General features: G+C 40.7%; 1 protein-coding gene across 2 annotated transcripts in view; it reads right to left on the bottom strand.

The window, feature by feature from the left end:
• The window catches only part of CDK6 (cyclin dependent kinase 6), a 98,850-nt gene that overhangs the window by 55,130 nt on the left and 21,087 nt on the right, over positions 1 to 22,633 (bottom strand). For both annotated transcript variants that reach the window (XM_033165765.1, XM_033165766.1), the window contains exon 3: positions 8,929 to 9,064. In XM_033165765.1, coding sequence (XP_033021656.1) covers positions 8,929 to 9,064 — 136 coding nt within the window. The remainder of the gene's footprint in view (positions 1 to 8,928; positions 9,065 to 22,633) is intronic.

The raw sequence follows: 22,633 nt of genomic DNA, 5'->3' as shown, positions 1-22,633 counted from the left end.
CTAGATGGGCCACTAGTCTGACCCAGCAGGGTTATTATATTCATTGTCCACTTAGCTCAGTACTGCCTACAATAACTGGCAGTGGCGCTCCAGGATTTCATGCAGGAGACTTCCCCAGCCAGAGGTTGAACCTGGAAACTTTTGCATGCAAAGCAGATGCTCTACTACTGACCGACAGTCTTTCCATTAACTTAAAAGTAGAAGTACAAGTAGAGCACAAGTAAGGAAGCACATGATAGGAAAGCAGGTTAGTCAATGATGAAAATTAAGAAATACTCAAAATACAATTGCTACCTGTTCTCATGAACTAACCATTTTTTCTGGCTGTTCAAATACTTTTTGGATGCCCCAGAAAGAGACTGTGGGTTGCTTTTGTTACAACCTTCCCGAGAAGTATGCTACCCTTTGCAGTTTTGGTTTACTGCAGCCAACAGGACGTCTTTGCTTTTCTAGAGGTATATTATGGCCTGTGCACATCAAATCAGTAAAAGTTCCATGTTTGTACAGAAAAAAATGAGGCCAGTTTGCAAAATCCATGCAATTCACCACTGCAGGCCAAAATTGGCACCGCTTCGCCTGGAGAACTTTGGATCACAATCCAAAAACATAATTTACTGCTTTGTGTGCTTTGGAAGGGATTACTACAACACAGCTGTAGTAATCACCCAGCCCACTGTGAACGCGACAATATGAGTGGGCTGGTTTTGGAGATGGGAGAGGTCTGAGTCTAGCCTTGTTGGCCCTGCCCTTTGCCCGATCTCATCTGCTGCCTTGCAAGTTCATACCAACAAATTTGAGAACTTTGGAACCAGAACTTACACATGAATAGAGCTGCACTGGCCATTGTGGATTAATGCAAAAGTGCCTTGCACAGCAGTTTCAAAGCTTTGGAAATCAGCCCAGCCAAACCATCTTCCTCCAGGCTAATATTCTGCACTATATATGTGTGTTGAGGACTATATCCAATAACATGTCTGATTTGGAGCTGGTTGTCTGCATAACTAAGCTACTCAGGACTAGCCTTTCCCAAGGGAATTCTCGGGGCATTGTGCTCCCTGAAGTTTTCTCAGGCTGCAAGATGAACTGGAAGATGTGCAAGTCCACCCTGGCTGATTAACAAATTTGAGAAAATGGCATACAGCAAGTTGCTCTCCACCTGCCTTATGAGACTCAGGCGGAGATGGAGGATTACACGTTAACAGGTCAAGTTTGGAACATTTGTGCATCCAAACTTTGGGACCTCTAGCCCAACTGGCCTGAACTCCTTTCCAGTCCCATGCCTTGAGTTTTTTTTATGGAGATGTTGAGTTGAACCTGGGGCATCTTGCATGTAAATCATTGTTCTCTTTCTTTCCAGTTGTTAGGTACTGAGTGCTGATACTTATGTAACCAAAATGGCACCACCTATGACCGGACATTGAGATCCAGTTCTGAGGGCTTTCTGGCGGTTTCCTCATTGTGAAAAGTGAGGTTACAGGGAACCAGGCAGAGGGCCTTCTCTGTAGTCGCGCCTGCCCTGTGGAACGCCCTTCTGTCAGATGTTAAGGAAATAAACAACTATCTGACTTTTAGAAGACATCTGAAGGCAGCCCTGCATAGGGGAGTTTTTAATGTTTGATGCTTTGTTGTGCTTGATGTTTTAATTTGTTGGAAGCTGCCCAGAGTGGTTGGGGTAGCCCAGTACAGGCTTGCAGGAAGCCCATGTTTTGCAGAAGTACAACAAATCCTAAGAAAGAAAGAAAGAAAGAAAGAAAGAAAGAAAGAAAGAAAGAAAGAAAGAAACCAAACAAACCCAAAAGAGTCCAATGGAGACTGATCATGCTTAGTGGTCATGGAATGCTGGATGTGTGTAGAAAACGGAGGGGAGGAGGAACATACCGGTACACCTTTTAACTGAGTTTCAAGGTTCAGAAGATTCTCTAATAATGTTGTGCTTTAGATTTCCCTGATCCACTATAACCTATGACCCAATTCATATATTGACATCACTGGAGAGCCAAAGCAGTGTGACTCCACCTATACCACCTTAGTAATGTACGGTATAAAGTGTCTCATGTGGACAGGGGCCATGCCCCTGAAGGGCAGCAAAACTGGTGTAGGGATTATTCATGTGCCACTAGCCCTATCACCATGACCTACTTCCACTAGCTCTTTTCACACTGCAGCCCTGCTACATCCTTTCCACATTAGCCCACGCCATGGAAGACCTGTGCAAAGAAGGCCCCAGTGTTACCAGGGCAGCATGAGACCAGCCATGCCTCAGATAGTAATATATGAACTGGGTCTTACTGTGTTTGCACTGCCTTTTGATGTTCTAGCCCATGTTCCTCATTGTCAATTCCGATCTTCCTTGCAAATATCTTCCCTTCAGTGCTGATGGAAAGCCCCCTTGGCCACAACTATGTGATTTCTGTTCCTTGCACAGCACCTTGCAGAATCTTGGTGTCAAATCAATCTTTAACCCCCTTGCAAAAGTATGAGTTCAAATGTGGATGTGGCATTGCTGGCTGCAAAGCTGCCTCTGTTATCTGCTGCTCCTCTTTTGCTGAAACTGCACCACTATGCAGTCAAGTCTGCTATGTACCTTCCTTGATATGTGGGGAAGGAAGAGGAACTTAAAGGAATCCCATCCTCCTGGTGCCAGGGCATTGGTTTTAATCATGATGGTAACTCAGCAAAGAACACCCGAAGATAATAAAACACATATTTAGAGATGGTTTGACTTCCCACAAGTCTTTTTTTCCCCTTTCAACATCTCCTCTGTTTTAGTCTGTGTTGCTTCTCATTGAATGACAGGCCTGTGTAAGTCATACTTCAGTAATCTGAAGCATATGGCTCATAGTTCACTGATGTTTTTCTTATAGTTTCAGAATTAGTCTTTCCAATTTAAAATACATGAAAGACATCTGTATGCTCTTTCATTAAACTCCTTTTTATATTTATAACATCCTATGCATTCTTTTGGAATGTTTTCTATTGAACTGTGGAGTCCAGGCTTGGGCGGCAGCTATTTCCTTTGTATCACAGAGGGAGGAGTGCTATTAGAATAGATCTCCATCTCTCTCTTACACACACAACACAATATATTCTTTGCTTATCCAAACAGGGATGTCTTGGGTTAATTTCAAACGAAATAATATTCTATGTGGATTCATACTTCAGCCCACACACCCTCTCATTCCAACAGCTCTCTGACCCCCACTTCCACCCCCACCTCCCTCCTGCAATAAAAATGGATGGAAAACTCCTTGGAATCTCCATTAATGGCTGTAACATAACATTCTGAAGCCTTTTGAGATTTCTAAATTGCAGCTGCACAGCAGAACTGTCCTACTGAAAAACAAATGGTATGTATTTTGTCTGCCGAATTTATTGCACCAAGTATGCTGAGATGGATTACATATGCCATCAGCTATGTTGGTCAAAATGGCATTCAGTGATAGTTAAAATGTAAATCTAGGGCACATTACATGTGAAAAGGAATAAGAGCAATTTGTTGGGAGTAAGTGAAATAAAATACTTGGAACATATTAACAATATTCTTGATTCTATGCGTTTATGCGAGCATATCTACCTGTATACCATCAAAACGTCCATTTAACACCAATCCAATATCTTTTTTTTGGGGGGGGGGTTTACAGTGCTAACAAAGCTAAGCATTTTTGTGCTGCTTCAGTATTACAGTGGGGGCACAGGGTTTCTGATGCAATTTAACTAAGGCAAGGTTGACATGCTGTTTGGCTGTACTGAAATCTCAGCTCAATACAGGCTGGCCTGGATTGCACATACATGCACACAAACACTCCACTTGTGGGCATTCCACTTGTGTGCAACAGCGTTTACGTGTGCTGCTGCCAAATGCATAATTTTTTTGAACCAGGAAATGGTGCCAAGAGAGCCACGAAAAGAGCAAGAAAGAACTGGAGGGAAACAGCTTGCGTGGCCGCCCCAAGTGTCTTGCCACCCCCACTTACTCACCCTCCTTGGCTTTTTTCTTCCTGCCAGTATTGGGGGGGGGGCTCCATGCCTCTGCCCATTCTTCTCTCACTTGTGGCCGTTTTGTTCCTCTTCCTTGCCACCCCACAAGCATGCAGCCACGTTATTTCTTGGGGATGGGGGAGAAACTAGATAAAGGGAACTGTCTCCAGAAACTTCCAAGACTAACAGGGAGAGCACCAAGAGGCTCCACAGTGGTGATGGGCACTGGGAGCCACTGACCCACCATTCAACTTTCCGATCACTGGAGGCAGGCAGGGCAGGTGGGCGCACATGTGCAAGGGTACATCACCACCCGGGGAATGCAAGTAGGATGGGTGGGAACTGCCAAGAGAGATACACTTCCCAGCCTTTCTCAACAGTGCCCTTCCCACTTTATGCAATTTCCCATATATGCGTGGAGTCTGGGAACATAACATCTGTGTAAGGAGGAAGATGCCTTTAACGCTAAAAAAATGATTTGGCATTATGCGCAGAAGCCTGTATGAGACTGCGCAAAGCCTCCTCCTTCCACAATATTCAGTTTCACTTTTGTCATGTATAAATCAGGAATCACAGTTTACAATAAACTCCATTTAGTTGCAAAACATGCCAACTTCAAACCATGGGTTATGAAGCTGGCATGCTTAACAAACCAGTTTATTTTAAATCACATCGATCTTGATCAATTGTCATTAAGTCCCCCCCTCAAAAAAACCCACCCTAAAAGCAGATGCGTATCTCCAGAAAAATCATTTGATTCTACGGTCCTGAGAGTACAGCACTTTAGAGGGTAGATGTGACAAGTGCATGTTTGATTAAAAAATCCCCGCCCCTGAAATATTCATAGAATCATAGTGATCTAGTCCAACCCCTTGCAATGTAATAGTATTATGACAAGAAAGACCCAGGACTAGGGTGTTTTTTTTTTACCTCTGTGTGTAGTTTGGAGAGCTGGCCCTATCATTAGGCAGAATGAAGAAGCTATCTCAGATGATAGATGTTGGGACGGGAAGTGGCAGTAAGGTGTGCAGAGCTGTGTGGTTTCTCTAAATTGGCCCGCGGCCCTCAGAGGCAGTATGAATATTGTCCTACTGACAGTGTTGCCAGTGTTAATGTCAGAGTTGACAGCCAGTCTGGTTGCCTTCTGTACACTGCATGTGGAATTGGGGAGGGATGCCATCTTGTCCTTTGACATAGGGAGCAAAAAACCTTTGGATGGCTCTGGTACGGAGTTTAAATATATAGGAGAAGCATTCAAATATTTAACCTCTGACCTTCCTGAAGTAATGCAATTCCAGGAGGGCTATACTATATGCCCCCCCCCAAATGTGTGTATATCTCTTAGATTCTGTAATATCAGATCCACTTTACTGAAGTGAAAATAATCTTATCAGGTAAGTATCTAAAGGATTAAGCACCCAAACAGTGCATCTCTGTTATTTCACTCATGTCTTCATTCGTAACTTTCTGTTTGCTGGCAGCAACACTCTAACTTTCCCATAATGTGTGTGCTTTGTTTGAGTTTATTTTAAAAATGGGGAAAACTCTCAAAATAAAGGCAGTTCTATGTATACTGATTTGAAACCTGAGGAACCAGAAACTGGACTGGCACGCTGGTTATCAGAAACGGTGACATAGAGGGAAAAGTTGTGTAAATGTGTAGAAACGTAGGAAGAATCAAAGTGGAGAATCTCTGTTCTGTATATGTGGTTCTTTGGTGTTGTCATCTTCAAAGAGTGAGCACCAAAGTTAAACACCTCCACCTATGTCTGATTTCAATAGGAGAGTTAAATATATTCTTTACTTAATTGTTTATATACTTAGGGGAGGGGGAATGATGAAATTCCTAAATGGAAAAGATGTTTGCTTGGGTTTTCTTAGTCTCTTTCCAATAGCCTCCAAAAGAGCTTGCATGGATTTGAAAAGAAATAATAACTGTCCCAGGATATTGCTATTTTTTTTTTGTAAGTGCAAGGATTTCAAATTTTTTCCCACATATGGAAACTGCATTATTCCTGACTGATCATTAAAGGTTTTTGCAAAGACACAAAAAATGAGTTACATAATATGGTATCCTTGATTTCAGAATCCTATAGCTCCTTACTAATCTGCAAATACCGGTAGCTATCACAGGTCCTTAATGATGTCTTGTGCTTGATTCCGAAATTTTTATTTGACAAACCTACAGAATATAAGTGGAGATTTCCCATGCACCCCCTGAAGACAGGAGGCGAAGGTATTGTCAAATTAGCATATGATCACTACATCTATGTGGGTTAAATTATGCAAAGCTGTTTGGTGCAGGCTCTTATCTTGGAGAAGGTTGGTGACAATTTGATCTCATTAACTTAAGTATCACTGATTTCAGTAAAATTCACTTCCAATTAAGCCTATAAGTAGGATTGCACGCTAACAATCCAATGCTGTTTACAGGCAACTCCCATTTTAGGTGTGAGAAATATGTATGCGATCACGCACAGCAACGAACCTGGAAGTGACCAGAAACGTCATAAAGACATCACTGAAACATCACTAAAAGGGCAGAACAGGGGTGGAAAGGGGCGTTTACAGGATTTTTCAGTGGGTTTCTGATTTCACACAAGCGCACAATGACCCAGAACGCAAACCCCGTGTAAATTGGGGGCTACCTGTACTTGGAACGAAGTCTTATTCATTTCAGTGGGGCTTATTTCCACTTAAAAGTACACAGGACTGTAGCTTTAGCATGCCAGAAAAGGACTTTGTTGCTCCTGCAAAGTGTCTACCAGATTGTTGGTACTTAATTAAGCAGCAGTAGAATTAACAGTAAAAATAGAATTAGCAACAGAACACAGTCACTGTGTTTTTCAAATTGGCAAATGTAAAATATCCATGTGCTTTTCAGGAAATAATGATTTTTATATTTATATACAATGACTTCACTTTTTGCTAAATTCTAGCAACGCTCATGATTTTAAAATTCTGGGGTTCCTCCGCTTTTGTTTATTTCACTGTTATTTATATATACATGTCCTGGAGTTTTTCACCTTGCGCATTATGCCAATACTCAAATATGATCAACTGATTATGACAACCAGTGACAGATGGCAAATGGCTCTTGCCTCAACACTGAAAACTGACATTCTCAGAGAAGCCAGATCTTCACAGTAATTGATTCTTTGTCATGCAATGATGTCATGTGTTGCCTGTTTTATGGACAGAATGGAAAATGCAAAGCATACAGAATGGGCAACAGACGCGCAGTCCATTCCACTTAGACTGCGCAAACCTCACAATGGACAGCTGCCGAAATGGGGTGAAATATGGCAAGCATTCTTTAGAGCTGGCAATAACTAGCAGCCTGGTCCCATGCCCTATTGCAGTTATAGTGGAGCACAGGATCCACCACTGTGTATATCATTAAAGATAGTACCCATTGCTCAAACATGGCATGCTGGCTTTACTTTTTTATAGCAGATCTATATGTAATGACCATATCTAGTGGATTTCCAATTTGTTTCCAGATACAATTCAAGGTCCTGGGCTTTGACTTATGAAGTTCTAAGTGACTGTAATCAGTGTCTGAAGGATGTCCTCTTCTATATGAACTTTCCCATTCTTTAAGATCTCAAGTCCTACCCTGAGCATTCCTATCTTCAGGGGTTGACTTGTACCTGGGGCAGGGCACTTTTCGTAGTGGCACCCCCTCCTATGGAGAGCCCCCCTGAATAAGTATTTGCCTAGTGCCTACTTTTTATCATTTAGACATTGAGTGAAGTCTGTTTTTTCTCTCAAGCTTTTGGTTAAGGACATGATAATTTGTTGCTGGCAGCTCTTGTGTATTCATCGTTTAAGTGTATTTCTTATATTAACTGCAAGCCACCATGAGCATTTTGCAGAAAGGAAAGATCAAAATATTTAAAATATATGAATCAATTTTAAAAAAAACATACCTGCCCAAGTGACAGCATCAAGCCTTTATACCCAATCAGATGAGTGGGGTATAAATAATAAAATATAATTTTTTATTATCTGCCTCTTATACTGGACAAAACTGGACAGGCTCTTTCTGCCTTCCAGCTATCTAATAGACTATAAAAAACATATAAACACATGAGACATAGGAACATGATAGTGGAATGCACTAAAATACAGTACAGGAATATTCTGGATAGCAAATAAATAACAAAATCATATAAACATATGAAGCTGCTTGACGTTGAGTCAGACCATTGCTCCATATAGTTTATTACTGGGTACAATAGGATTAGCTAACACTGTGCTCTCCGGATATTGTTGGACTACAATTCCTATCACCCTCTGCAACCATGACCAAAGGTCTGGTATGACGAAAGTTGCAGACCAACAACATTTGAATGACAGCACTTTGGCTACCCCAATCAACTGGCAGCAACTTTCCAAGAAGCAGTTCCCTGCTCTTTCTGGACCTACCTGAGATGCCATTGGGCTTCTGGCTACAAAACATGAGCTCTACTGCCGAGCTATGGTACTTTACTAGAGGCTGATAATAAATACAGAAGCCCAGTTCAGATGTGAACCATGGTTTGTTGGTACAAGTACAAGCAATGGGAAGCCTCAGGCTCATAAACACTTTTCTCCCCTTTCCCCATATGTACCCAGCCTTTAGATACAAAGGGGGATAACTAGAAGCTTCTGATTCTGATTTACAACAAACTGTAGTTTGTTATTTTAGCTGAACACTGCAAACTGGTTTATTCAAACCATTTGTTCTCAACCCAGGAGCTGAAACTATGATGAAGAGCATTTTTTATAATTAATTATAAATTATTTTAAAAATAACCAATGCCTCTGAATTTGAGACAGAGGTAATTAATTTAATCTCCTCTAAATCAGATAGAAGTCTTCCTGAAAACGCTTCCACTGTATGTTTGTCTTTAGCATATTATTCCATAAAATTATGTACAAACCTCCCCTACCCTTCTTTGATACCTTTATAGTTTCGCTAGGCACACCAGGCTCTGGAACTTTATTCAAATAAGTGGTCAAGTCTTGATCAACATGTTCAAACACCAGTGTTAGTTTCGTCTCTCGGTCTGTTCGGGATGCTGTGCATACATCAAACAACCTAAGAAAGGGGAAAAACACATAAATGTTAAGTAAATGGGTGGAAACCAGCAAAAGATCAGTGTTAGAAACTGAGATATGAAAGCTAGGATCTAAATGGCACCTTAAACCTAGATTATGGGCACAAAACCAAATGTCTAGGCATTTTTTTAAACAATACAAAGCTGAAAATGAATGAACTGCAACTAAAATATTATGTTCATTTTTCACATTGTCTTGTCTTTCCCCTACCTACCCCCTAATATTCTTAAGAGGGTCTCTTCTCCAGTCTTCAGAGTAGCTGGAAGTAGGAAGGCAGAAAAAGGTCCTTCCATCCTTCAACTCTGCAGTTTTAATATGAAATCTTAGCCGCAGTACTGCGCCCAGAGCTCAGAAGCTGCTCACACTAATGTTATTCCCTGTCACAAAATGCACCTAGAACAATGGGAGTTTCGAACACTGCAAAGGAGTCCTTTGAAATAACTTTCATTTATTATGAAACATGACAAGCAGAAAGATCCTGCTGAATCTGGGTACCAAACACATAGATATCTAGCAAGAGGTATTCTGAGACATACGGCCACTGATTCTGGAAGCAGAATCTTCTTCTTTGGTGATCACTCGTAGCCGAGTAAGATTGTCTTCCATGAACACGGTTTTAACAGTGAGTCTGTAAGTAACTTTGGAGGCCAATTCTGGATCTACATGTCCTTCCAAAGTGGGGACATAGGTTTCCGGACAGGAGTTGATCATGGTGAGGGTTTGCCAAATGTGCCTTCCTCTTAGCTTGTTTCTTCCTTTCGTCCTGAGTTTGAGCATCTTTGAAGTCCACAATACCTTTGGTAAAGACTGTTCTTCAATTGGAGCACTTGTGGACCAGTGTTTCCCAATTGATGGTGTTACATTTTTTTTTTAGATTTGCCTTGAGAGTCTTTAAACCTCTTTTGTTGACCACCAGCATTACACTTTCCATTTTTAAGTTCAGAATAGAGTAGTTCCTTTGGAAGATGATAATCAGGCAAGTTCCCCTGTATTCCCAAGTTGTATGTAATTTTTTCCAGAGACACCATTGCTGGAATCTTTCAAGGAGTCGAAGATGGCACTTATAAGTGGCCCATGTTTCACAAGCATACAGTAAGCTTGGTAGTACAATAGCTTTGTAAACAAGCATTTTTGTTTCCCTGTGAATGTTCTGGTCCTCAAACATTCTGCACTTCAATTGGGAGAAAGCTGCACTTGCAGAGCTTAGGAAATACTATATTTCAGCATCAATGTTGGCCGTTGTGGAAACATAACTGCCCAGGTAGGAGAAGTGATTTACACTTTCCAACCTTACACCATTGAGTTGGATTTGTGGCGCTGCAGAGGGGTTGTTTTGTGCTTGTTGGTGCAGCACTTTGGTGTTTTGGATGTTGAGTGATAGGCCAAGCTTTTCATAAGCATCTGCGAAAGCTTACACAGGTCATCCTCTGGAGGTCATCCTCTGAGTGTGCACACACTACGTTGTCATCAGCATACTGAAGCTCTATGATGGAAGTTATGGTAACCTTACTCTTTGCTTTCAGCCTACTCAGATTAAAGAGCTTTTCATCTGTTCGATATATGATTTCTACTCCAGTGGGAAGTTTCCCTTCGACAAAGTGTAGGATCATGGCAATGAAAATAATAGAGTTGGACGAATACAGCCATTGTGACTAGTAGCCACTGAGTCTTACCCTCCCTGAATTTGTCTAATCCCCTTTTAATGGCATCCAAGGCAACAGCCATCACTATGTATTGCAGGAGACAATTACATAGTTCAACTGTCTGCTATGTAAAGAAGTACTTTTGTGTGTTCTGAATCTTCCAATATTCAGTTTCATTGGATGACCCCACATAATAGTATTACAAGAGAAAAACTTATATCCATCCACTTTATCCACATCATGTATAATATTATATACCTTTATCATGTCCTTCTTTACTAATTTCTCCCCCCATCCAAATATTGTAGGCTTTCCTCATAGGGGAGTTGTTGTTCCAGGTCCCTGAGCACTTTGTTTGCTCTTCTCTGAACAGCTATTGGTAAGTTCAAAGGGGAAGGGAGGTGTATCAAGCAGTTTGCCCTCATTATCACCCTTTCCAAGAAGCATAAACTATGAAGAAAGGGAAGATCCAGTGAAAGTAGCAAATTACTTTTTCCAAACTCGATACACACTACACAGCTGAATCTGCCCTAGACATGCACTCTTTCTAGGCTCCACTTTCAACTGCTTCCTACCAACTTTAATTTCTCTCTTGAAGATACCATCTGCCCTTGTAAGTAAGTTGTGTATTCTATAATACCAGACAGGTCACAATGCAGTTAAGAAAAATATAGTTAAGAAAAATGCTTTGCCTTTGTCTAGAACTTTTTCATCTTCAGATATCAAAGGATGTTTGCAAATTGGGTAAGCATTAATATCCCAAAGAACAAAGAGCCGAACCAACGTGTAAGTGGAAGCACAGTAATCTTTCAGTTAAGATTCTGATCTGCCATTTCAGAGATTACCTGGGCTAAGCAGAGAAGCCCCAATTAACCCAGAGCTGAATGGGGCTTACAAGCTTCAGCCAAATTCATTTTCAAGTTAAAGGAAAATTGGAAGATGAGTTCCTGAAGTACTTCTACCTTGCAGTAGACAAAGAGTCGCCAGAGAAATAACTAAAGGGTGAATTTAAATATCTGTTAATTTTTTTAAGCAATGTAATATTTTTATTGTACAGATGATGCTTTATAACATGGTATCTTCTAGCAAATCCAGTGAGAGATGCTAGTCTTCAGCAAAGCTAACTCAGGTAACTTGATGAATGACAGGAACAGTTGCACTATGTATATTTAAAAAGTACAGAAAAAGAACTGGTGTACAATAATGGCTTGCAATTATACTGGGTTTGTCCGTGTGTCTGTCTAGACGTATAGGTAGCTAGATTACCTGTGAATGTAGCCGCTCACACAAAATGCCTACTAGTGAATTCACTGTAGTTTTGGAGGAGGGGACTCATGGAACTGTGGTGGAGAAGAAACAATCCATGCATGAACTCTCCCTTCCAGCATGAAACTGTTTACATGACTCAGTGACCATCACCATGCGAAGGATCCTTTGCATTTTCTCTGCCATGGCTTATGTATTATCTGGCCTTGGAAACTAGTGCAGTAAAAGTAGATATGTGTCTACCGCTGCAGTCACAAAAATGAATTATGCAGCCTTTACCAAATCCATTAAAAAAAAATCTAATACATTAGGCATCTCTTTGAAATTGAGAAGTGGTAGGCTCATCATGCAAAGAGAAAACCACACACACTGAGAAATAAAGGTACCAACCCATTCTGTCTCACCCTATCTGTACAGCTATACAAATTCTAAGTGGCCTAGAACAGTTTAAAAACTTGTGTTCCTTGCCTGTAGTATAAATATGCCAATTTTAAGTTATTTCTTTATCAGTCTTTCATGCAACAAAAACCTTCCTCAGACACAAGGACAGGTTCCAGTTGTGTCCTTGCGGTGGCGTTTTCCTACATAGGTAAAACCGCCCGTTTTCAAGGATCAAAATAAGAATAGGCAAATTCATGGAGGGAAAAAGGACTTTGAGTCATGAGGGCTATGTGCCATGTCTGGTATCAGAGGCAGTATGTCTCTGAACACTATTTGCTGGGGATCGTGAGCAAGAGGCTGCTGCTGTGCTCATGCCTTTTGTCTGATCCTGCAGAGATCTTCTTAGATTCAATTAGGTAAGGAACATGGATGGTGTGCCTTTGCATAGCAGGACCACTGTGTGCTGAAGTCACTAGTTAAATTTAAATTCCCTGATATTTGACAGGAGTTAATAATTTGCAATATATTTATATAAATCATCTATCACAGTAAACAAACATAGAGGAGCCAGGCAGGTATGAGATCTGAACATAAACATTGGAAAATATTTCCAACTGTATGTTTCTGTTAAACAACATTTACTTAATTTTTAAACACCTTTTTTGCCAAGTTTTTAATAAATTGGCAAAGCTACACTTTCACCTAATGCAGTATTTTTAAAAAGATTCCACTGTGTAGAATGTGAACACCATCAATATTCTGCACATTTCTTCTAGAGGTCAATCAAATGCTTACGGCTGCCAGATCCCTTGGCTGTAAAGGGTTTTATACCTCTGGCTCCTGACTGTATAGTGCTAGTGATTTTGGGGTTGGTGGCATTGTTACTGTTTTCATTCATTTATTTTTGTTGTGCATTCTGTTTCATCATATAATGTTGTCATGATGAACTATCCTGGGAAATACACAACTGGAAAAGTGGTATAAGTTTAATTAATAAGTAACATTGAACTACAATATTTTTTAACATCTTGCACAAGTTACTTGGCTTGATATTATTATTCTACCCATGTGCATGGCAAGCAAGTGGAGGATGATTTGTTCTGGCCAAGTTTCTGTGGCTGGCTTCTTTTAGTGACTGATCAACCTCCCTGTCAAACTGAGTATTTTGAGTACTCACTGCAGAATCTGAGTGTGTAGGAAAGGCTAAAAATCCAAGGGCACAATCCGCCAGGGTCCTCTCCGGTGCAAGAGAGAACAGGACTTCAATAAGATCTGCATGAGATAATTTCCCGGTATATTTGTATGCACATAGCAAACAAATATGGAGTAGAACTCAAGAGTTGCTCCAAAGCTTACTTGAAATCCAAATATCTATTTTACTTTCTGGAAAGTGTGAGGAGGGACTTTTAATTTATTTGTTTTGTTACATTTTTAATCCACGCTATACACAATTCATCAGAAATAATGGGCCACTTTCCCAGAAGTCTCAGAGAAATAAATGTTATTCACTGTCCATGGAAAGAATGTGATTGGGGGCAGGTGGCAGCAGTCACAATTCAGTGGGGAGGGAATTCATGACTGGGATTCCAAAACTGCCCTGGAGAAAGTTACCACCAGACAGGCCATGCTACCAGGTTGCAGAATGATGGCAACCACAATTTGTTCATAAATTCTATGAGACACTTTGAAATCACAAATACTATACATATCAATAATTATGCAAGGGCCTTTCATTATAGCAAGCAATTGGTATCCAGGGATTTTTGATAACAACAACAACAACAACAATAATTTATATGCAGCCCATCTGACTGGGTTGCCCCAGCCACTCTGGGCGGCTTCCAACCATATATAAAACCACAGTAAAACATAAAACAATAAAAAACTTCCCATTACAGCTATTTGCTTTATTATATGTTATTTCTTTACTGAACTGTATATCGGTAATATATTTTTTAAACAAAACGTGTTTTGCCTGCCTTGATATTTTGAGGTCCAAATAATTCAATCCTATGCCTTAGGAATGCCATTTAAAGCTACCCACATGTGAATCTGTTGGAACAAGTCTGTCAATTCAAACTGTCAGGTTCTGAGTACAAGAGGACTGTTATAATTGTGTACACTCATACCTTGGATCCTGAACTTCCTGGAACTCGGACGTTTTGGCTCCCAAATGTTGCAAATACGGAAGTGATTGTTCCGGTTTGCAAATGTGATTTTGCAACTCAAACATCCAACAGGGTTTCTGCAGCTTCTGATTGACTACAGGAGCTTTCTGCAGTCAATCAGAAGCTGCAATTTGATTTTCGAACGTTTTGTAAGTCAAACGGACTTCCGGAATGGATTCCATTCGACTTCCGAGGTATGACTGTACATTTAATGGGGGGGGGGGGAGAGCAGGATCGTTTCCACTGGTGCCCAATGAACATGTTTTAAGAACCAAAGAACGTAAGGTAAGCCTGATGGATCAGGTCAACAGCCCACCTAGTCCAGCATCCTGTTCTCACAGTGGCTGACCAGATGCCTGTGGGAAGTCTGCAAGCTGGACATGAGTCCAAGAACACTCTGCCCACCTGTGATTCCCACCAACTGGTATTCAGAGTCATAATGCCTCTGTATATGTACCTACATGTGTTCTCTACATACATTCAGAATGAGCGTTCCCCACATCAAATGGGGTGCGCAACTGCGCATGTTGCGAGGTTGCGGGGAGACCCGTTGAATCACGGTGGCAGCTCCTGGCAGTTGGTTTGGCTTCGCCTTCCCAGATTGGGATACCTGTGGACTCCACCTACTCTAGCAGCCGCCCAATCCCGGCTGGGGAGGTGTTGCCAGGGGGATTGGCCAGGTAGAAGGAGGGATTATACAGTACACACAATAGAACTTGAGTCATACCTAGGAAGCGGCCGTTGGGATTCAGAGCTTCCCCACCCTCCACTCCCTCAATTGATGCTTACTTTGCAGGTTTAACCACCTTTTTTCCACAGCCACGCAGGCGCTGCTATGACAAGGTCGCTGTTGAAGGGCCGGAAAGGAATTTCCCTGCATTGCCAGGTTTCGCCTTTCCCGTAGCAATTCGTCACAACTTTGGCGGTTGCAGGCCTTGGGCGGAATCCTTTAGTCATTTACAGGATTGGGGGGGCGTGGGGTGGTGACCCCGCCCCCATTGCGGTGGCGATAACAGGGTTCCCGTTAAAGGGGTCTCAGGGGGAGGCATTGACCAAACGCCCAGGGTCGTCACTGCCCTCCCCTTCCAGTGGCAGCGAACATAGGGGGGTGGGCTATCTGCTTGAACATATGTTCTCCAGACTAGCCCACTTCCCAATCATGCTGGATAACCCTGAAGTTACCCAGAACCCCGGCTGGGGGGCTGAGAAGGATAAATGCCCAATGCCTAAGCCAAGGTCTTCCTACATCTGAAATATTAATAAAGTTGTGGCCAATTTAATCCCATAGAACGTTGTCATGAGTCATTATTTCCCTCAGGGGCTGCCCCGGGGTACGGGGGGACTTCGCCTGGCCACGCAACAACATCTAGAATACTTCATATGCATATCTAAAGCATGGTTTCTAATTGCATATATACAGTCTATGCAGGTATAGTTTGTTTGTACATGAATAGGCTCTTTTAATAGTGATGCTGAATGGGGAGGGGAGGGGAGGGGTAGCAGGTGTGACTCCACTTCCCAAGTGCATGCATTCAGTGTACAATATTGTAACATATTCAAAATCCTAACTCCCTCTGTTCAAGACAAAGGAATGCACACCTGCAGATCTTCTGAATATCTTTTTGCTGACAAAGGGCTTATGTGGAGCTCAAAGACTCTCAGTAGGGCTACCTAGTGTTCCACAACCAAGATAAAATTATATAATTTGTTTTAATACAGTTTAAGCTGCAACACTATGCCCACTTTCTCAGCAATACAATGTGGGTCAATGGAGAGCAATGTGCATCAAGTTGTTAGTCTCATAGAATTCAACAAGTTCATTTAAATCAAAGTACTTAATACCAACCAGGATGTAGGTTGGAAGGTAAGACGATTAAAGCTTGGTGTTGTCATTTTGGAATTATGCACACATTAGGCTTTTGTTCTCATTTACTCCAGGGTCGTCCGTGACTGGACCTAATGGACAGGGGTACCTTTACCTTTTTACTAGCCATCAGCATCTGTCCACAGCAAAATGGAGTTATCTCAGTTAGTTCAAGCCTCTCCTTAGAAATAAGTGTGTAGCTACCTAATTACAAATGGAGCTGTTGGTTCTACATACAGCAACAGGGCAACATGTACACAAACTCTGAAGTTTGGCTCCTTCACAAAACACATTTTAGGAACACATCAGTCTTTCTCCCAGGCATTAATTCACTAGGACAAATATATGGTGTGGATTAGCCAATCACAAATATAGCCAGCAGCTGTTTCCATAGACACAGAAGCACTTCTAGCAGCTGCATTAGTGGGAGTTGTTACATGCCAATATCCATGGTTAACCAGTTCACACAATATGGTTATCCATGGGAGTGCCAACCTGTGCGTGCAACCATTGTATACAATTTGTGTGCAAAGAAGCTATGTGTGCACAATCCTAAGACTCTATCTATATTATGGATTTAGCTGTATATTAACATGAATGCCCATTCAAGAGACATAAGGGATTGTTGGTGAGAATTTGAAATCAAAATTGCTTGGAAGGAACATGCACATTATTTTGTATATTTATTAAGTCTTTTATTAACACTAATTTTATTGTCGCCAATTTCCTTTTAAATTTAATTGTGTGAGTGTAATTGCTGTTCCTGCATTTTTTTTGTCTTGTCTTGCTATGAGCTTAAAGCTGAAATAAACTGATTGACTGATTGACATGAATGCCCTCTCCCAAGGGAACTATAGTTCTAGGGATCTTTTAGCACAACACTCTGTCCAAAGTACACTTGCTAGGATTCTCTGGGAGACACCAGGTTTAAAACTGGTTTAAAACTGTAGTAGGTATACCCCGTGTCAGCACCTCTGAATTAACAATAGTGGGAAGAACATTCTGAAGATCTTGAAATATTTTGAAGACAGTAAACTGAACAAGTACCCTTTACCCTTCTATCCCTAATTGAGCATAAATAACTATCTACAACTACAGCCACAAATGCTATCTAAACTAAGCACCTTTAAGTAGAAAACGTGTTAGGCCTTAATACTACAAAACAACTTCTAGCAATGTCTCTGCCAAATATTTCTGGAAGAAGCAGACAACACCATGAGAAACACCCTCTTGCTTGGGATAAGAATTCTTTATTACGAACTGTATCCTTTTTATATCCACTGTGAAAATCATACAGATATGTTTCCATAACAGTTGCCTACTATGTTAAGAATAATGAGTTACTCAAAAGTACTTCTGGGTTCCCCCTCCTACCCACCCATTTTCTGCTTATTATAACTTTGTAACGAGCCAGAACATGTGAAAAACTTATTTCAAAAGGCTACATTATGTGCAGGTATAATAAAGTGAAATGCATCCAAATTAATACAAGATTTGCCTATTGAATGCCATAAATACAACCTATTGTATGTTTTCATTCTTTACAACGATTAAAATTAAGAAAGGCAAGAGAAACATCAAGGAGAAATGTCGGGTTCCCAGCTGTAGTCCCTCTTCCTCTCTCCCTTTCTACCTGCCCCTTTGCCATTTCCTTGGCAAAGAATTATCAGCATTAATAATAAGGCATCACCTGTGGCCTCAAGTTTTTAGGAGTCTAAAGATCTCTAGAGGGAAAGAAAGGCTCTGTGCAAAAATGCACCCAGTCTGTTCTAGAAACAGTTCATCAGGCAGGTAACTTCTTAGCAGGTGGGCATCTGCTGCTTACGGGGAGGGATAGAGGTAGGGGTCCCGTTGGTGTGGTGCAAATGCATTGGCAGAGTCAGTCTGGCACTCTTGCCAGTATGTCTGCACTAGGCTGACCTTTCTTGCTCCTCTTCCTCCCGTTAAGCAGTAGCAATCTACCTGCCAGGAAACTAGCATACCAACTTCATCCCACCTGACCAGATACTCCTGGCCTCCTCTCTCTTGTTTTTAAACTTCATTTGGCACTGGTGGCTGTTTTTGAGACAAAACTATTTGCATGAACTAAAACAATATTCTAGGGAAACTGATCTGTACATCCCGGGTAAGTCACATTATACAGTGGTTTTGAGACTGCACTACTTCAGACTGTAGATGAGGGACTGCTTGTCTGAATACCCCCTATGTTTAAACAAAAAAAAAACCCAACCCCAATCTTCCTGCATATGGAATATAAGCAAATCAGGAGGAAGTCTGGGGTAGATCTATTTTTGCATGGCCAGCAAGATGCTGATTTAGCAGACCATTTAAACACACAGTAACTCACTTGACACAGAACAGTATCAGAAACTTGGTAATGTGCAGAACAGCTCTGAGCCAATTCTCACATGTATGTTCATCATCCTACCTGCAGAACCAGGAAATGACTTGCACCCATGAACAAACCATCACAGTCTATTTACAACACAGGAGTTTCAGACCATCCAGTGTCAACATATCCCAGTGGTGTCACGTTCACACATTCAGCTGCAAGTCATCAACTGCTGAGTAATCAAATGATGAGAACGCAATAGGTATGCATGGAGGCGTGAACCAGGTAATATACAGGTATGGTACTGCACCATCGAGGAAGTTGTTATATTGCACCTTATTGGGCAGCAGAGGGTTCATAGGATGAGGTCTGGACAGATTATACTCTTTGTTTTATTCCTATGTCAGCGTGCACACAAGCGAGTTCTTTTGAAAATGAAGTAAACAGCTCAGGATCAAGGCCAACCCAGTAAGGTCAGCCTGGGCAATCTTTCAAGATGCAGTTTTGCCTTTGGGCATCTCCACAGTACTGATTCCTCTAGCCCTAGACTTTTTTTGAGGTGTCGTTGTCCTGACTGCCAAATTCTACCGTGGTTTGGTGATGGAGACAAATGTCTGGTAGGGACTAGGCTGAAACCACCAAACTAATTTTCACTTCCACAGCTTGTGCCCAAGAGTTATAAAGGCCAGTGCCTCATTAACACACCATGTCACCAGCCCTGTAAAAGGTCTCATTGTTAGGCATCAAGGAAACAGCGCCCAATAATGTGTTCTTTCCATCCCTCCCTTCTTGCTTTTTCGGTACATCACTCTTTTCCAGACATGCCAAGCCTTCTTAATCATTTTTGTCTGGAGGTATATTTCTTTCTTTCTTTTTAATAGTTTAAAGAGAAGCATGCCTAGTGAGATGTCACTATAGCCAACACTTTATCCTAGGAGGCAGCTGGACCTATTCAATGAACAATAATAATTACAGCACGCATCTACTTTTCTGCTCAGATGTCTTCTTCAATTGATTGACCAGGCACAAACTGTGAATCAATGGATGTCTGAGGAATTTATTCTTTGCAAATTCTTATATGAAACGACTCAACCCGCACTTCCCAGTTAATGCATGGATCAGAAATTAGCTATCCTAAAGATTTCATACATCTCCAAATGTTACCAGCAGTTATAAACTAATAAAAATACACATTTAAATACTCATTTTGAGAGAAATATACAGTACATACATATTTAAATATTGAGTTTGGGATAAGATGAATTCACAGCGCAATTCTGTATTTGTCAACTCAAAAGTAAGTCCAGCTGAGTTCACTGAGTCTCAAGGGCAGAATGAGAAGCCTTCCTGCCCAGCCTGCTCCTCACCCCTGGAGTTATGACTTCTTTAAGAAATATGCGTTTTGAGGACAGAGTTGGTACTACAGGGAAATTCTGCGAACCAGACATAAGCCCCTGCAAAGAACAGTGGGTGGGGTCATTTAAGACTACGGCCCTATACATACTTACCAGGAACTGGAAGTAAGTCCCACTGAAATAACTGGGACGTACTTCTGAGTAGACATCTCACTGAACTGTGAGGCAGCATACCTTTAGGTAACTGAGGGGGGTAGAGTTGGAAGAATGAAGAAAATGGGGCAAGATATGCACTGAAGGGCTTTTGATATTCACAGATGAGTTATGGCTGGCAGAACCATCTATAAGGCAGTTAGGCAAAGCCTCCATACTTGGAAGGCACTTCAATTGATATCAATATGCATTACATCCTATTTAAGATTGACAGTGGCAAGAAAGTTTTACTGTATCTTAAGTGAGAGCTTAATTTGCAACTTGTTTCGAAAAGCCATGGCTTAGTGAAGTGATGAAATGTTGCCTCAAAGGGTAGGAGCAAAACCATGGTTGCTAATGAGGGAATATCTAGTCGCAGAAGCATTATTAATGCACAAGAAAAATTCAATTCTATGGCAGCTTTTGATTATATACTGTAATCAAAATACAACTTTTGCACAGAATCACTAGCATTGCTTGGAAGAATGTGAAAGGAATAAAATTTATTTTCCATTGTTAACTGATAAAATAATTTGTTTTTCTTATGGAAAAAGTGACCTACAGAAAGAATAATACTTAATTTGTAAAACAGAGTCAAATAAGGAAACTTCCAATGATGAATATGTTGTTCTGAAGAAGCTGAAGAAGCAACTCTTTACCCTGTCCTTTAACACTTGGCAGATTTTTAGGAAACACCCTCTTCTCCTAATTGTAAATTGTTTTAACTGATTTTAATATTGCATATTTGTACTGCCCTGGGCTGACCAAAAATCCAATAAATTAATAACTCAAAGTCTCTATCAAGGCTACAGCAGAATTAACGCTGCCCTCCCAACTTTGTAACCTTGCCGTCAAATACAGAATTATTATTTTTTACAATTGCTGTCATTTTCTGAAACGTATTAAAATCACTTCTACATTATAAACCATTTTAATCACAAATGTGCAGTATGTCCACCCTCTCCATCTTTTGTTGACTTTTTTTTAATAGCGCTTCCTAATTTCCCATAATTCATTTCTATAATCTCAAACTCTTCCTCCTCCAGTCCATTTCATTTGGAAATAAAATCAGGGAACTTCTCTCTGATAACTCTGATAGTTAATCATATGTATGGGAATAAAATAAACTAAACTGCATTTTAATCTTGCTTTTTAAAAGTAAAATTTGAAGTGAGATTTCTGATGCAGTGCTTTGACAACTGGGCTATCCAATTAAAAAGGGAAGAACGAATGTGAATTTACTCTGTGTGTGTGTGTACACATCTTCCCACAATTTTTAATTTCAAATTTTGAAGTTAAGCATTACAAAATATCTCTGCTCTGGTTGAAACTTTCAAACTAATCTTAATTTGCTGGGGTTCCCCTCCTGCCCTAGAGAAAGTACATTTGTTAACTTAATCTGCTTTCTGATTATTATTTTTTAAAGCAGGGTTTAGTGTAGACTTAAAATAAAATAAAAACTCCACTTAAACGGTTCTATCATTTAGTTCATTTGTGTCACTTTCTGTAATTTCCCCCAATATCTTATTACCAGTAAGTACTTTCCAAACTCCTACTGCCAGGCAAAAATGAAAGCACTATTAGTTAAGAAATGATTGAGGTAGCTTGCTCTAATCAAATTAAACCAGCCAAATGTTCCTTTCAAAGGTAACTGTCTACTCAGCAGCTGTATGCAAACTACCAGATCAAATGTGGAGGGGGGGAATAAAGATGCAAAATCCTCCCCACTCTTTCCACAACTCCCATTTACACTATAAGTCTAGCTTGAAAGATTGAGAGAAACAAAACCCATGCGCAGGGAAATGCATTCACACAACACTTGGGGAAGAAATGTGCTAGTCTGGGAAACATTAAAGCTGACACGGCCAGCATATGTCATGATAATTCTGAAGGGGAATTCCTCAGAAATATTAAACAGCAACAGATACTTTGAGTCATTACCCAAGCAAGTTTCATCTGTAGAGTTTCATCTACATATGTTAAGACTACCCAATACTTCATGTCAAGAAAAAATATATATCCCATTTTTAAAGCAAGTCTTTTCATTCTGCTGAGGTTAGATTAACAAGATTCAAATAAAATGATAATGACTCATTTTATATCTTACATAAACAAACATGGGGAATGCCTACAACAACATGGGCACACCAAAATCTGTTTTCTTTTCCTATTGTTCTCTTTTCAGCAGCCCCACCTTCTCTAGGAATTATAGAATTGTATTATAAAGCTAAAAATGACCTTTTAAAAACTGGGTGACTTTCTGATCATAACCTACATGCACACTTGGTTATATTAGTCAGGTTCCTTCCCAAATTAGTTGACTCAGTTTTTCAGTGGAAACCCCAGGA

This window comes from Lacerta agilis, chromosome 12 (assembly GCF_009819535.1).
Source record: "Lacerta agilis isolate rLacAgi1 chromosome 12, rLacAgi1.pri, whole genome shotgun sequence".
NCBI lineage: Eukaryota > Metazoa > Chordata > Lepidosauria > Squamata > Lacertidae > Lacerta > Lacerta agilis.
The sequence above is the reverse complement of the archived record's forward strand: the minus strand, read 5'-3'. Positions and strand labels throughout refer to the sequence as shown.